We start from the raw sequence: 15,035 nt of genomic DNA on the forward strand, positions 1-15,035 counted from the left end.
ATAGATTGGCAGCAGTCCGCGTTCGTTCGGCCGTCCTCGAAGCCGGCCGTTCCGCGAAGTCGCAATAAAACCGAGTCGATCCTCTTTTTCCCTCCCTATCCGCGGGGTTCGGTCGTCCCTTTCCACGTTTCGTCGCGAGCGTCTCGAGAGGAGTAAATGCGATTCACAGAGAAAAGGAACGAATGAAATGTCGGCCACCGCTGGCTTACCTTGCTCCTCGAAGCAGCCTGACAATTACGGTGAGCCACGAGTTAGCTTTCTATGGTGGTAATTGCGCCAGGAGGTTATTACGGTGTGTGCGGTTGATGGTGTTTTATAATACGTGGACATTCATGTTCATTTGGAAATCTTGTGACTTGTGAAGAACACATTCTTATTATTTTGTGATTACTTAGAAGATCTGGATGTGGATGTGCAGAAGTAACGGAATATAAACAAGTGACAATATCATCTTTTTGTCCATAAAGTTCATATTTAAATATAATTTAAAAGGTCTAAAATTAAAAAATTTCAGTTAATAAAAAAATAAAAATCTGTAGAAAATTGATGAATCGACTAAGTTGTAGTGAATGTATCAGTGTCGTCATAAATCGTAGTTCGATGATTCTCAGTCGAGTGCATAGATTCATGTACCACCCGCGATAACTGTACGTTGGTCCGCGCGCAGTTATCGCGACCCCATAGCAATTTCCAGTGTTAAGACATGAAATATCAGTGTCCACGTATTATGAAACTACATGTTCAACTTATATAAGCTGTCTTCAAAGATTCATAAATAACCCAGTTAAAGGTCGTGTGTCTTGCAACTCCACAACTCGGTGGAAACGAAACAACCGGTCGAAACTTTTACCTCCGTCACTATATTTCAAGTTCTGAAAATCTTTCTAAAAATCCGAACTACTACATTTCCTCGCGACTAATATTTCATTCGTCCAACAATTTCAAAACTATAAAACAAAGAGTTTATTTATAAATCTTCAGAAAAGAAACAGAAGTAAGTTTCGCTCGATTTCTTCGAATTTCGAAAGCTATGAAATCTCGATAATTCTTCGAGTAAAGATTCGATCGATATCCAAGTTCGCGCGTTTCGTTAACAAGCGCTTTCGACGACGTTGGGTCACGATCGTCAGCCAGCCTTTCGTATCTATTTCAGTCTCCAAACCGTGTCTATGTCGACGCACGTACGAAAATCTATCGCGATTGTGCACAACTATTCTCGTGCTACTCGGCAAAGGTCGTTCAGCGTGTGACTTCCGCTCGATCCTCTCGAACCGCGTGTCGACGCTCGCAGATGAGGCTGAAACGAAAGGCGACGGAACTCGCCTCGTGCAAACGTACTTGCGTCTCTTTTTGTCCGTTTCTTTTATGTAATTCGTGTGCTGGCTTCGTTTTTGTCTGCCAAAGTGTTCAGTCGATTTTCGTGTTGTATTGCCGGTGAAATGTTTGAAAGTGTTGCGTGAGGGACATTGTTGCGTACTGATGGGGTGAGTTGGCGTAACTGGGGTCTGGGAACATGAGGTTTGCAAATTGGGAAATTTTAGAGGAATTTTGGGATTTGGATATTTGGGAATTTGGGGAATTTGGAATTTGAGAAATTTGGGATTTTGGGGGATTTGGAGTTTGGGGGATTTGGAATTTGGGGGATTTGGAATTTGGGAGATTTGGAATCTGGGGGATTTGGAATCTGGGGGATTTTGGAATCTGGGGAATTGGGATCTGGGGAATTGGGATCTAGGGAATTTGGAATTTGGGGAATTTGGAATTTGGGGAATTCGGAATTTGGGGAATTTGGAATTTGGGGAATTTGGAATTGGGGGAATTTGGAATTTGGGAAATTTGGAATTTGGGAAATTTGGAATTTGGGAAATTTGGAATTGGGGGAAGTGGGAATTCGGGGAATTTGGAATTAGGGGAATTTGGAATTGGGGGAAGTGGGAATTCAGGGAATTTGGAATTAGGGGAATTTGGAATTGGGGGAATTTGGAATTGGGGGAAGTGGGAATTCGGGGAATTTGGAATTAAGGGAATTTGGAATTTGGGGAATTTGGAATTTGGGGAATTTGGAATCTGGGGAATTTGGAATTTGGGGAATTTGGAATTGGGTGAAGTGGGAATTCGGGGAATTTGGAATCTGGGGAATTTGGAATTTGGGGAATTGGAAATTTGGGGACTTTGGAATCTGGGGAATTTGGAATTTGGAAGATTTGAAATCTAGGAGATTTGGAATTTGGGGAATTGGAAATTTGGGGAATTTGGAATCTGGGGAATTTGGAATTTGGAAGATTTGGAATCTAGGAGATTTGGAATTTCGGAATCTAAGAATTTTAGGATATAAGAATTCATGAGTTTGAGAATTATTGTCCCTGATATTTGAAGAAATTGAAATTTATAAATTCTGCATTTAATAAACTAGTGAATTTGATAATACGAGTTTGCAAACTATAAGACTAGTAAATTTGAAATTTTATAAATTCAAAAATTTGTAAATTTACAAGTTCCAAAATTGCGACCTTAGAAGTGAGAGCGCTGAAGAATCTAAATATTTGAAAAACATCTTCACATATCAGACATGAGTACACCTAGAAAGACCCCAGTTGCGCCAACCGTGCTAAACCTTAACGAAACCAGCCGCCATGGACCAAATTACGACCAGGTCCAAATCGTTGAAAATCCTAGAACTTAGTCGCCATAATCCTAGGAACCTAGGCTAGTCTTCGCAAACTCCTGGCGCATAGTATCTTCTAACACGTAACTAATCCTGAATGGACTGAACTAAGACTTGGTCTACGTAGACTCTCAGTAACTGACTTTGTAGGTAATTTAGAAAGTGAAGTAACCATTGACAGAAGCGATTCGACGTCTTCTAACACGAGAATCGATGTATCGAATTACAACACGTTATCTTCGATAAAAGAACGCTGTTGAAAAAAGCTATACCCCGCTTTGATCGAATCCCGATTCATCCCAGATTCTCTCAATGTTGATTGATTAACGCTAATTAATCCCTGATGGACCCAATTACGACTCGGTCTAGCTGAATGTTCATCTGGTGACGTGTTCTGTTTTGCGTTTGGACAACAGTGTTGATTTTTGCCTGTTCTTGGCTGAATCTTCTAATCGATCCATTCGAAATCTCTTCGACAAAGGCCCCGCCTCCCAGGGCACACCTCCGAACAGCCCTGCAGCTGTGTCCGCGTTCTCCAGGGTAGTCGGGGCAGCGGGCCAGACGAACAAGCAGGCACAAAACCAGGTTCATGGGAACCCGCTTGGATTAGCCGCGGTACTCTTACAGGGAGCACAAGGTAAATCAGGTGGTTGCGGTCTGATGAGAGGAAAGCACGGTAGAGTCATTTATTATTATTATGGATTTTCAATTTTTTTTGAATTTATTGGAGATTTGTTTGAATTTATTTGGAGGAGTCAAGTTTTGAGAGAATTGAAATTGATTTGGATTTGGTGTGATTGAATTTGGCGGGATTGAGTTTGGTGTGGTTTGGTTTGGGGTGATTGAGTTTGGGGGAAATTAATTTGGGACGATTCAATTTGGGGAGATTCAATTCGGGGTGATTCAATTTGGGGAGATTCAATTCGGGGCAAATTAATTCGGTGCCATTCAATTCGGGACGATTGAATTCGGGACGATTGAATTCGAGACGATTCAATTCGGCGCGATTCAATTCGGGACGATTCAATTCGGCGCGATTGAATTCGGGACGATTGAATTCGGTGCGATTGAATTCGGTGCCATTCAATTCGGGACGATTGAATTCGGGACGATTGAATTCGGTGCGATTGAATTCGAGACGATTCAATTCGGCGCGATTGAATTCTGAACGATTCAATTCGGCGCGATTCAATTCGGCGCGATTGAATTCGGGACGATTGAATTCGGGACGATTGAATTCGGTGCGATTGAATTCGGTGCGATTGAATTCGGGACGATTCAATTCGGCGCGATTGAATTCAGGACGATTGAATTCGGGGCGATTCAATTCGGTGCGATTGAATTCGGAACGATTCAATTCGGCGCGATTGAATTCGGGACGATTGAATTCGGAACGATTGAATTCGGGACGATTCAATTCGGCGTGATTGAATTCGGAACGATTCAATTCGGCGCGATTGAATTCGGGACGATTCAATTCGGCGCGATTGAATTCAGGACGATTGAATTCGGAACGATTGAATTCGGGACGATTCAATTCGGCGTGATTGAATTCGGAACGATTCAATTCGGCGCGATTGAATTCGGGACGATTCAATTCGGCGCGATTGAATTCAGGACGATTGAATTCGGAACGATTGAATTGGGCGCGATTGAATTCGGGACGATTGAGTTCGGAACGATTGAATTCGGGACGATTGAATTCGGGGTGATTCAATTCGGGACAATTCAATTTGACGCGATTCAATTCGGTACGATCCGATTCGGCGCGAATCAATTCGGAGCGATTCCATTCGACGCTATTCAATTTAATACGATTGAATTCGGGACGATTCAATTCGACGCGATTCAATTCCACGTGGGATATATTCGATACAATTCAATTTGACGCTATTTAATTTAATTACAATTCAATTCATCTCGATTCAAGTCGGCATTATTCAATTCAAATCGAGTCAATTCGATACAATTCAATTTGACGCTATTCAATTTAATTACAATTCAATTCATCTCGATTCAAGTCGGCACTATTCAATTCAATACGAGTCAAATCGATACAATTTAACTCGGAGCTATTCAAGTTAGTATAATTCAATTTAATACGATTCAATTCGGTGCTATTCAATTTAAGTACAATTCAATTCAACTCGATTCAAGTCAGCACTATTCAATTCAATACGAGTCAAATCGATACAATTTAACTCGGAGCTATTCAAGTTAATATAATTCAATTCGGGGTTATTCAATTCGGCGCTTTTTCAATTCAAATCGAGTCAATTCGATACAATTCAATTTGGCGCTACTCAATTTAATTACAATTCAATTCAACTCGATTCAAGTCGGTACTATTCAATTCAATACGAGTCAAATCGATACAATTTAACTCAGAGCTATTCAATTTACTATAATTCAATTCAATACAATTCAATTCGACGCAATTCAATTCAACCTAAATTTAATTCACTACTATTCAGTTCAGAGTTATTCAATACGATGCCATTCAATTCACTTCGAATCAGATCAATATCATTCAATTCGTCGCTATTTAGTTTGACACACTCTAATTGCATATCATTCAAGTCAATTCAAGTTGGTCAAATTTGAAGCGTTTCAATTCAACACAAATTCACTTCAAATCAGTATATCAAAAAAATTTATAATATCTACCGTTCTTTCATCTCAACATCGAAGAAATTAGAACCACGGTGTTTTTGTCACTTCCGCCTACGCCAGCATCGAACATATATTCTCGAATTTGAACTCGATCACCGAATCGAGTTTTCACAAGGTTTTCCGAATTTCGCACTCTATCGTTACTGATAATCGATACAATATTTCTGATTTAGCAAGCTGTTCTCTGAAGCAAACAATCATATACGAAGCATTGGAAAGTATTAAAGAAAAATAGACAAATCTACGAAGCCTGTCCTATTGAACTCGTCTAATAAACTCGTTTCACACAACCAATTTCGATATAATCATTAATTTTTGATTATATTGAATGTAATCGAAGAATTTGGGTTCGTACGTAGGCTTCCTTTAACGAAGGGTAAGTTTTAGGGGGTCTTCCGTGATGAAGAAGTCGTGGGAGACATTTATCTTTTAATGGAAAAAAATTTAACCCCATTAAAGATATGTTGGTAAATTATATACGTATGACTTTCTTGAGAGAATCCGAAGATGGATTCTTCTCATGATTTAGGTAGTTGCAAATTTTGTGAATTTGGGGACTTGCAAATTTAGGGAGTTGGGGGTTCAAGAATTTGGGGATTTGGGGATTTGAGAGTTTCTTACTTTGGAAATTTGGAGATTTGTATATTTGGAAATGTGGAAATTTAGGGATTCGGACGATTCAATTCGACACGATTGAATTCGGGACGATTCAATTCGGAACGATTCAATTCGGGACGATTTAATTCGGAACGATTGAATTCGACGCGATTGAATTCGGGACGATTCAATTCGACGCGATTGAATTCGGGACGATCCAATTCGACGCGATTGAATTCGGGACGATTGAATTCGGAACGATTCAATTCGGCGCGATTGAATTCGGGACGATTAAATTCGAGACGATTAAATTCGCCGCGATTGAATTCGGGACGATTGAATTCGGAACGATTGAATTCGGCGCGATTGAATTCGGGACGATTGAATTCGGGACGATTCAATTCGCCGCGATTGAATTCGGGACGATTGAATTCGGAACGATTGAATTCGGCGCGATTGAATTCGGGACGATTGAATTCGCCGCGATTGAATTCGGGACGATTCAATTCGACGCGATTGAATTCGGGACAATTGAATTCGGAACGATTCAATTCGCCGCGATTGAATTCGGGACGATTCAATTCGACGCGATTGAATTCGGGACGATTCAATTCGGGACGATTCAATTCGCCGCGACTGAATTCGGGACGATTCAATTCAATTCAATTATGGATTTAGCCAAATCTCTATATTTCCAAACCTCTGATCACACAAATCTCTAAACACCCACCTTTCCAAATTCATAAATCTCCAAATCGAAAAAACTTCGCACTGCAAAAGTTTGCAAAAAAATAAAAACACCCTCTGCGTCCCTTTGCTACCCACCTCCTCGTGGTAAACTAAACAATCAAGCAACCATTTTACGGGGTTTCTCACCGTATCCAACCCCGAATAAAATACAAACAAACGACTAAAAACTTTCCAAGTTTGCGTACCAGACTGATTTTCTGGATTGCAAATAAAAAAAGGCAAGAAAGAAGAGCGAGTCGCTAGGCAGAAATCGGTGAGTCCCTTTTTTAGAGTCGAAGCATGACTTGGATCATATTTTTATCTTCTAAGATTTTACTCTGGCTACATCAGCAACTTCAAAACGAATCCATTCACCTTGCAACGAGTTCACGCTTCGCGGCCATAGATTTTCACGTATCTTTTATTTGTTTTTACTAAAAGCTTTTTGACCCTCCGATCACATCCGTATGTCACTCATTGTCAGCACAAATTATTCACAACCCTCCCTGCATCGCGAGATTCGAGGAAGACTTCTTCTTTCGAATGTCGTTCGATAGCAACCCAGTACTGTCTGATCTAGATCGATCTGTCGCATATATTATCGATTTAGCCTTCACACTGTGTTGTTCCCTCTGTCGAAGCTCGTTCCTGACGAGCACCTCGTAACCGCCTGCATTTTGCCAAATTTCGCTTCCAATGATTCTGTTTCTTCTTTTCTTTTGGTTCGACATATTATCACCGACGTGATCTTCGTTGCACTCTCGTTATTTGGGTAAATAACGTATTAGTCGTTATTTAGGGTAACACCGATATTTATATCTGGGTAAATTAATATTTGACACTCATTACCATCAACCCATGAACCACAGTACCAAGGTACTATCACAAACGAACGTCTCGAGAAATGGACATGATTAATTCGTGATGACGCGTCTCGTCTACAGATGTCGACCCACCAGTTGGCGCGTGAAAAGGCTGACCCAGGTGTTCACAAGAGCTGCAGCTCCAATTGGTCGGAATAGAAAAATGACACGCGTATTTTCGGTGGTATTGCTTCGGCGATAGTTAAAGACAACTTAAGACAGTCGGTTTCACCTCGAACGTCAGGTCACATTAGGACTGTTCAAGGTGGGGTGCGTCTTAAACCTGGGTCAGCCGCTACGCGCCAGGTTCAGGGTTGCGAAGAGTACCGATGTCAACCCACGAGTTGGCGCGTGAGTTGACGTGTTTAGAAGAGCTACAATTGGTCGGAATAGAAAAGTGGACGACTCACACGTATTTTCGACGGTGTATTGGCTCTCGCGGTCGCACACCAATTAGGCCAAAAACAGTGACAGGCAAACGTCTCGAGAGTGAGATAGCGCTACTTGCGTTCAGCAGTTGTTACTGTCATTATTGTTCTTATTTGCCGAAATGCAACGAAGTGTTCACGGTGGGGCTTCTTTTGGGACAACTCGGTTGACATCGGTACGTGATAGAGTCCGGGATATTGATTTTATTATTGTAAACTGATGTGTTTGTGGTGGACTCTTGTTATATTACACGTTGCAATAGGACTTATGGGAATGGGGGAGTGGGAATTGAAAGATTCAGTACGGTTAGAAGATATGGTTATGTGGTTGCGAGATTTAGTAATTGGGTGTGCAATGTTTGGAAATGAGTAGGGGAAATATAACGCGTAGGAAATACAACGCACAGCAAATATGTGGTGTGGGGAATACGAGCTATTGGAAATACAACGCGTGGGAAGTTTAGCAAATAAGGGGAGAAATGACAACTCATGGGAAACGCTACGTGTAGAACATATTATACGTAGAAAATGAAACCTAACTATAAACTAGATATACAAAGCGATATGACAAAATATAATGCTTGGCAATATAACAAGAGTCCACTGCAAGTAGTTAAATTCTTACGTAATATGAGTGTCCAATAATCAGTGCAACTGGCAATTATAAAAATTGGCAGTTATATAGAAAATGTAAAAAAACAAATACTTTTGAAACATTTCCTTTCTTTTCGATCAAACGTGACAGAGATGTTGAAATGAAACGCAGTTGAACGTGATGAACTAAAATGAAACGTAATATAATATGATGTAGAAAAATAAAATGAAATGTAGTAACATAGTGAAATATAAGGTAACATAAAGAAAAAAAATAAAATGTAATATAATATACAAACTTGAAATGAAGTATAACGTAACAAACATAAATGAAATATAATACAGTATAAAAAAAATGAAGTGTATCGTAAGGTACACAAATGAAATGTAACACAGAAAAGAAATGAAATGTAGAGAAAAGAAATTGCAATGCACAAAAATGAAATAGAATATAACGTAGGGAAAAGAATTGCAGTGCAATGCACTTAAATGTAACATAAACGTAAAGTAAGGAATAGAAGAATAGAAATTAAGGATAGAAACGATTGAGAAAAGAATTAGATAAAAAGGAGAGTGCAACGATAGAATCATGGCGGTAGAAATAAAAAGAGACCCAGAAGCGACCGGGAGGATGCGGTTCCAAAGTTCCAAGAGGCTGACAGTAGCTCCTCTTTTGGTTGGTTGGTTGCATGACTAGCTGGCAGTGCAGGAAGCGGTAGCAGCAGTGGTAGCAGCAGCAACAGCCAAAACAGCCAGACTGGCGCATCGCCCTCGTCACCGGCGGCCGTCTACATCGGTAACAACGCGGCGACGCCCACGGCATCGTCGCGACGCTACGACTCCGCGAGCAACGGTCTGTATTCATTTTACAACCTGTAAAGTTACGTATTCCGCCAAAGGAACTAACAAATTTACTCTGTAATATATTCCACTTCGAGAGATTACTATTGGACAACGTTAATTTATAAAAATTTACAATCGGATAACGTTAATTTATACAAATTTATAATCAGACAATATTAACTTCAGAAATTCGCAAGCAGAGAACAATAACTCGCAAAATTTGCAGTTGGATAATGTTAACTCGAAAAATTTGCAATCTGACAACGTTAATTCTAAAAATTTGTAATCAGACAATGTTAACTTCAGAAATTCGCAAGCAGAGAACAATAACTCGAAAAATTTGCAATTGGATAATGTTAACTCGAAAAATTTGCAATCAGACAATGTTAATTCTAAAAATTTGTAATCAGACAAAGTTAACTTCAGAAATTTGCAAGCAGAGAACAATAACTCGAAAAATTTGCAATTGGATAATGTTAACTCTAAAAATTTGCAATCAGACAATGTTAATTCTAAAAATTTATAATCAATGTTAACTTCAGAAATTTACAATTGGACAACGATAACTACAAAAATTCGCTTCTTATGTTAACCTTGACATACTTCGAAATACTGACGCACTCACGGTTCAAACAACATAAATTTTGTTAGTCCTTTTAATACACTAACTAGACGTAGCATTATCTGACAATTTATTGCTTTTGGAGACAAAGTTGTCTGACTTCAAATTCTCAACTTGTGACGCACACTTCAAGAGTGACAAACCAGACTATTTTATACAGTCGTATTTTACATTTCGAATTACAAATTTCACATTATAGGTTACACAATTGTGACACAAAATGTGTTGAATATTTTAACCTTCATGTATCTTAACATTGTAGCAGTAATTAATTAATTATGAATAAGACAACCGAGTAGAAAATTGTAGGTTAACTCTCTAAGGCAGCGGCCATTTTGTGTCATCGACTGGAGGAAGGAGCCTTGCTAGGTTTAGTGTTAAAATGAAAATGAACCATTCCTTTGGTGGATACGTATCTTAACACCTGTGCTTTCTTCTCTGGTTTCATAATAATCAATAATACTGCACCTTGCTACCCGCTTCGTATTTCCTTCTTTCTTTAGTATTATGTACATATGTACTAATTCTCTGTCAGTTTGAAATATGGTGTCAGAACAACACTTTAATCAACTACGTGCATATATGATTGTGTTCCTTATATGTCCACAATTACATACACATATGATTGTGTTCCCCATATGTACTCAATCTCATGTACATATGATTATGTTCCACATATGTACACGATTAGATGTGCATATGATTGTGTTCCCCATATGTACTCAATCACATGTACATATGATTATGTTCCACATATGTACACGATTAGATGTGCATATGATTGTGTTCCCCATATGTACTCAATCACATGTACATATGATTATGTTCCACATATGTAGACTATTAGATGTGCATATGATTGTGTTCCCCATATGTACTCAATCACATGTACATATGATTATGCTCCTCATATGTACACAATCACATGTACATATGATTATGCTCCTCATATGTACACAATCACATATACATATGATTATGTTCCCTATACCTCCACAATTACATATACACACAATTATGTTTCTTACATGTAGACATCTGCATTTGAGTATAATTATGTCTCCCATATACACATAAAATTTAATTGGTGATCAAAACAACTATCCACTAAAATCAGTTCCTAACTAAACCTCCTCTAAAATCAACATCTAATCAAGTCCGAATTAAAAATGAAACTTTAACTTACCATGGAATATCATGGATATCATGGAATCATGTAACAAGATCGTGTAAATATCCCTAGGTAAATTTACTGATTGGTCGATTACGAATTAATCGCGTCACTGTTAACGCAACAATGAAAAATATCAAAACCGTAGGTAGATCAAATAAAAATCTGCAAAAAACGTTCGTATTTTATGCATCGTAACCTGTTGAGGATGCAGCGTATCGAATAACAGGTGTGCTAGGAACTTTTATTTTTTCATTAATATTTGTCGCGGGTGTCGATGAAATTGGATCGTTTTCGTAATATCGGAAAACCCGTGGTTGTCCCACGGTTTCAGGAAAATTGTACGCGATACAAACGATGCATTTCCACCGCGATAAATAAACCGTAACGAGGTCCCGGTTTTTCGATAATTTAAATGATTAATTTCATGTACGCAGATTGCGCGCGTCTTTTTTTATCGCCGTTCGATCGCGTCGTTCGCGAATAATCTTCGTTAATGCGTTTCATTGTACGCTTGCATTGTCGGGCTTGATTGATTCGCATAATAGACAAAAGTGCATTTATCGCGATCGGGCCCATAAATCAACCGCCCATTTCGCAAATGGATTTTTACGCTAACGTGCGCTGCTGTTAAAGTAGTTTGCGGGAAAATGGGGTGCATTCGAAATTACTAGGGCAATTTAACATAATTTTTGTGCTAAACACTGCATATGAAACGCAATTACGTATTGTCTATTCGTAACTTTTTTATTTAGACAATGATACTATTTTATTTGGGTAAAGTTGCTGGAGAAAGTTACCCTTAAAAGTTACAGGGGTAGTAATTTAATATTGTGGTTACATTAAATAGTATTGAATTTATTTTTAAATAATGTCTTCGTACATTAAATGTATAATATAATCATTTTTTTATTTGAGTAGTATAATACAAATTCAATTTGATAGAATTATGGGACTACCCTTACTAGGATAACAATTTAATATTGCATTCTTAAAGCAACATTACATATCGAACAAAATAATTGTATTTTACCTAACATCGTCGTAAATAAAAAATATAATAAAGGTTCAGTGTGAACAAGAATATAATAAAACAAATTAAATTAGACAAAATTATACAGCATCCTAAAAATTGCCAGGGTGACAATTCTTACATTCATCACTAATTATCTTCATAAATTAAACTCGTAATATAACAAATTTTTACTTTGTTCAAAACTATGATAACACATTTCATTTACACAAAATATATAAACCATAAAAAGTTTGCAAAAAAAGAATTAATTAATAAGAATGCAGTTAATAAAAATCATTGCATCGTTTCATTATACAACAACACTATTTTATAGCATCCTTCGAATAACTAAAATTACGTATCTTATTATGATCCTCAACTACGATCCTCAAAAAAAAACTCAACACTTAAAATTACAAAAAAGATGATAAATATGAAATTATAAAAAAATGCAAAGTAACGTATAAAAGTGATAAGTACGAGTATGTAATATCCCGCATGAACCAGAGAGGAAAGCCCGTTCGTTGTGTTTTAATTTTGGAAAATCAATGTTGGATGACCCTGTGCCCATGTGTGTGTTTATGCATGTTCCGATTGCACTCGTGGCTGGCATGTCGCGTCGATTATCAATTGCATGATAAAACGAACGAAAATATCAGAGCCGGACATACGCCGGACCATCGGCGCCGGATACGTGCAGCTCGGTCCGGTTGAGTGCAGCGAACCGGAAGACGGTAAGAAGAGAACCAAGGACGGTAAGGCCGCAGGGAAAAACACGAGCGCAAAGGACGAGGATGCCTGCTCGAAGCTTAAACGGTGTTGCTTGTCGTGAATTTACAACGCGGGCGACGCTCGACGATGCCCATTTTTTTCTTTTTTTAGTTCCAAGTACATTTGCACTTTTCTGTTCACGATTTTAAGCGAAAGGTTTTCCTCGGTTTTGAAGGAAATTTTGAGCAAAAGGTTCTCCTCGGTTTTGAAGGAAATCGGATGTTTTGGAGAGAAATTTAGAATTTTGCAAATTTAGGATTTTACGATTTTGTACGTCACTTTAGGCACAATTTTGAGGGTTTGCAAATTTTTGGAATTAAATAATTTTGAGGAGGCTCGTCGAGCGACGCGGCAGAGCATGTACATCGTTTTGCCTTTTGGCGATTGCTCCTTCCAGGGCGCCATTTTTTCTGGCGTTGATCCCTGGAATTTTTTATTTTTTAGTAGATCTCTCTGCCACACGATGAAAGAAGCATAACAGAAGCAATTATTATTAGCAACAGTTACAACTATTATAGTCAAACAAATTATGGTCACACAAATTATTAACGCACTAACTTTCGAACACAAAAATTTACCGCTCAAACTACACCGAATTCTATCTCAAGAATTCTGTACATACAAATAAAAGGAAAAATGAGTTAACTTTTAGACTGTACATAACATCGTATGGCAGAGGACAATTTTTGCAAGTAGTACAAATTTTAATTTTGCCTGACGGCGACGCGCAAGTAGTAAGTATCGTTGTTGGTCAGACAAGCAGCTCGTCCACGAGTACGCAACAAGAACAACAACAATGAGAAGTTCCACGGCACTTTAGTCATCGTACAACTATAGAATACTATCGGGATTCTAGGATCTCGAGACTCGCACGAACCCATTTACGTTCCACTTGTTTTTTTTTTTTATGTTCAATTTCGAGAAAACACGCGCGGTGACACGCACAATCGCGCACCGGAGGATGTCAAGTAAAATGGAGGAAATCGAACGAACACTAGTCGGAACTTTTTTCTCCCCGTTGTTCGTCCCGTACTATTGTATCGCATCGTTTAGTGCGCAGACTTCGTTAAAATATCATTTCTGTTGGCGATATAGCGAAATTGATCGATATGGCGATCAAGCGATGATGTGGATGTTGAAAGGTGGCCATTTTTGATTGGGGGATTTTCGAATTTGGGAACTTCATGATCTGGGGATTTGGAGATTGAGGGATCTGAGGATTTGGGGTTTTATGGGGAATCTAGGGATTTATCCTTTTGAGGATTAGGAAATCTGGGGACTTGCAAATTTGGAGATTTAGAGATTTGGAGATTTAGAGATTTAGAGATTTAGAGATTTGGAGATTTAGAGATTTGGAGATTTAGAGATTTAGAGATTTAGAGATTTGGAAATTTGGAGATTTAGGGATTTGGAGATTTAGAGAATTTTAGATCTGGGGGATTTGCGAATTTGGGAATCTTGCGATTTCGAGATCTACGGATTTGAAATTTGAAAGATTTGGGAATCTAGGAATTTCGGAACTTAAGGTTTGGGGAATCTAGGGAATTTGCGAACTAGAAAATTTCGGGATGTGAGGGATTCGGGTCCTAGAAATTTCGATATCTCTCAATTTTAGGATTTAAGAACTTGAGAATGTAAAAATTTTGTGATCTAGGGATTTTGAAGCTTAGACTTCTGTAATCTAGGGAATTCACCAAGTAAGAAATTTGTGATCTAAGAAGTTCGATATTTGTCAATTCCAACATCTAGGCATTTCGGAACCTAGTAATTTTATGATCTAGGGATTTTTGAACTTGTGGTACTGGAATCTAGGGAATTTACAAAATAGAAAATTTTTGACCTAAGAATTTCAGTATCCAAGAAAGTTTCAAAAGTCTGTTCAAAAATGGCCATTACTCCTCAACGTCGCCTTATTTCGCCCTGTTTAATATATTGCAATTTCCCCAAAATCAAAAAATTACAGTTTAGTCGATAAATTGACGACAATCAGTTGAATTAGATTTCAAAAATCAGTTCAATCAGCTCAAACTAAAAATTTATCCTCCACTGATAAATCAAAAATAT

At 38.3% G+C, this 15,035-nt stretch overlaps 1 protein-coding gene across 38 annotated transcripts in view; it reads left to right on the plus strand.

Moving 5' to 3' along the window:
- The window catches only part of CaMKII (Calcium/calmodulin-dependent protein kinase II), a 164,107-nt gene that overhangs the window by 125,398 nt on the left and 23,674 nt on the right, over positions 1-15,035 (plus strand). For 12 of the 38 annotated variants that reach the window (XR_013038685.1, XM_076533265.1, XM_076533271.1 and 9 more), the window contains 2 exons: positions 9,247-9,402; positions 12,860-12,955. The exons of 18 other annotated variants lie outside the window; for them this stretch is intronic. Coding sequence is in view for 19 of the 20 variants with exons in the window: in XM_076533265.1 (XP_076389380.1) it covers positions 9,247-9,402; positions 12,860-12,955 (252 nt within the window). In the remaining variant the exon portion in view is untranslated. Of the gene's footprint in view, positions 1-3,146; positions 3,303-9,246; positions 9,403-12,859; positions 12,956-15,035 lie in introns of all 38 variants that reach the window. 8 more of the 38 variants (XM_012286657.2, XM_076533276.1, XM_076533279.1 and 5 more) reach the window with 3 other exon arrangements.

The sequence above is a fragment of the Megachile rotundata genome, chromosome 7 (genome assembly GCF_050947335.1).
Source record: "Megachile rotundata isolate GNS110a chromosome 7, iyMegRotu1, whole genome shotgun sequence".
NCBI classification, from domain to species: domain Eukaryota; kingdom Metazoa; phylum Arthropoda; class Insecta; order Hymenoptera; family Megachilidae; genus Megachile; species Megachile rotundata.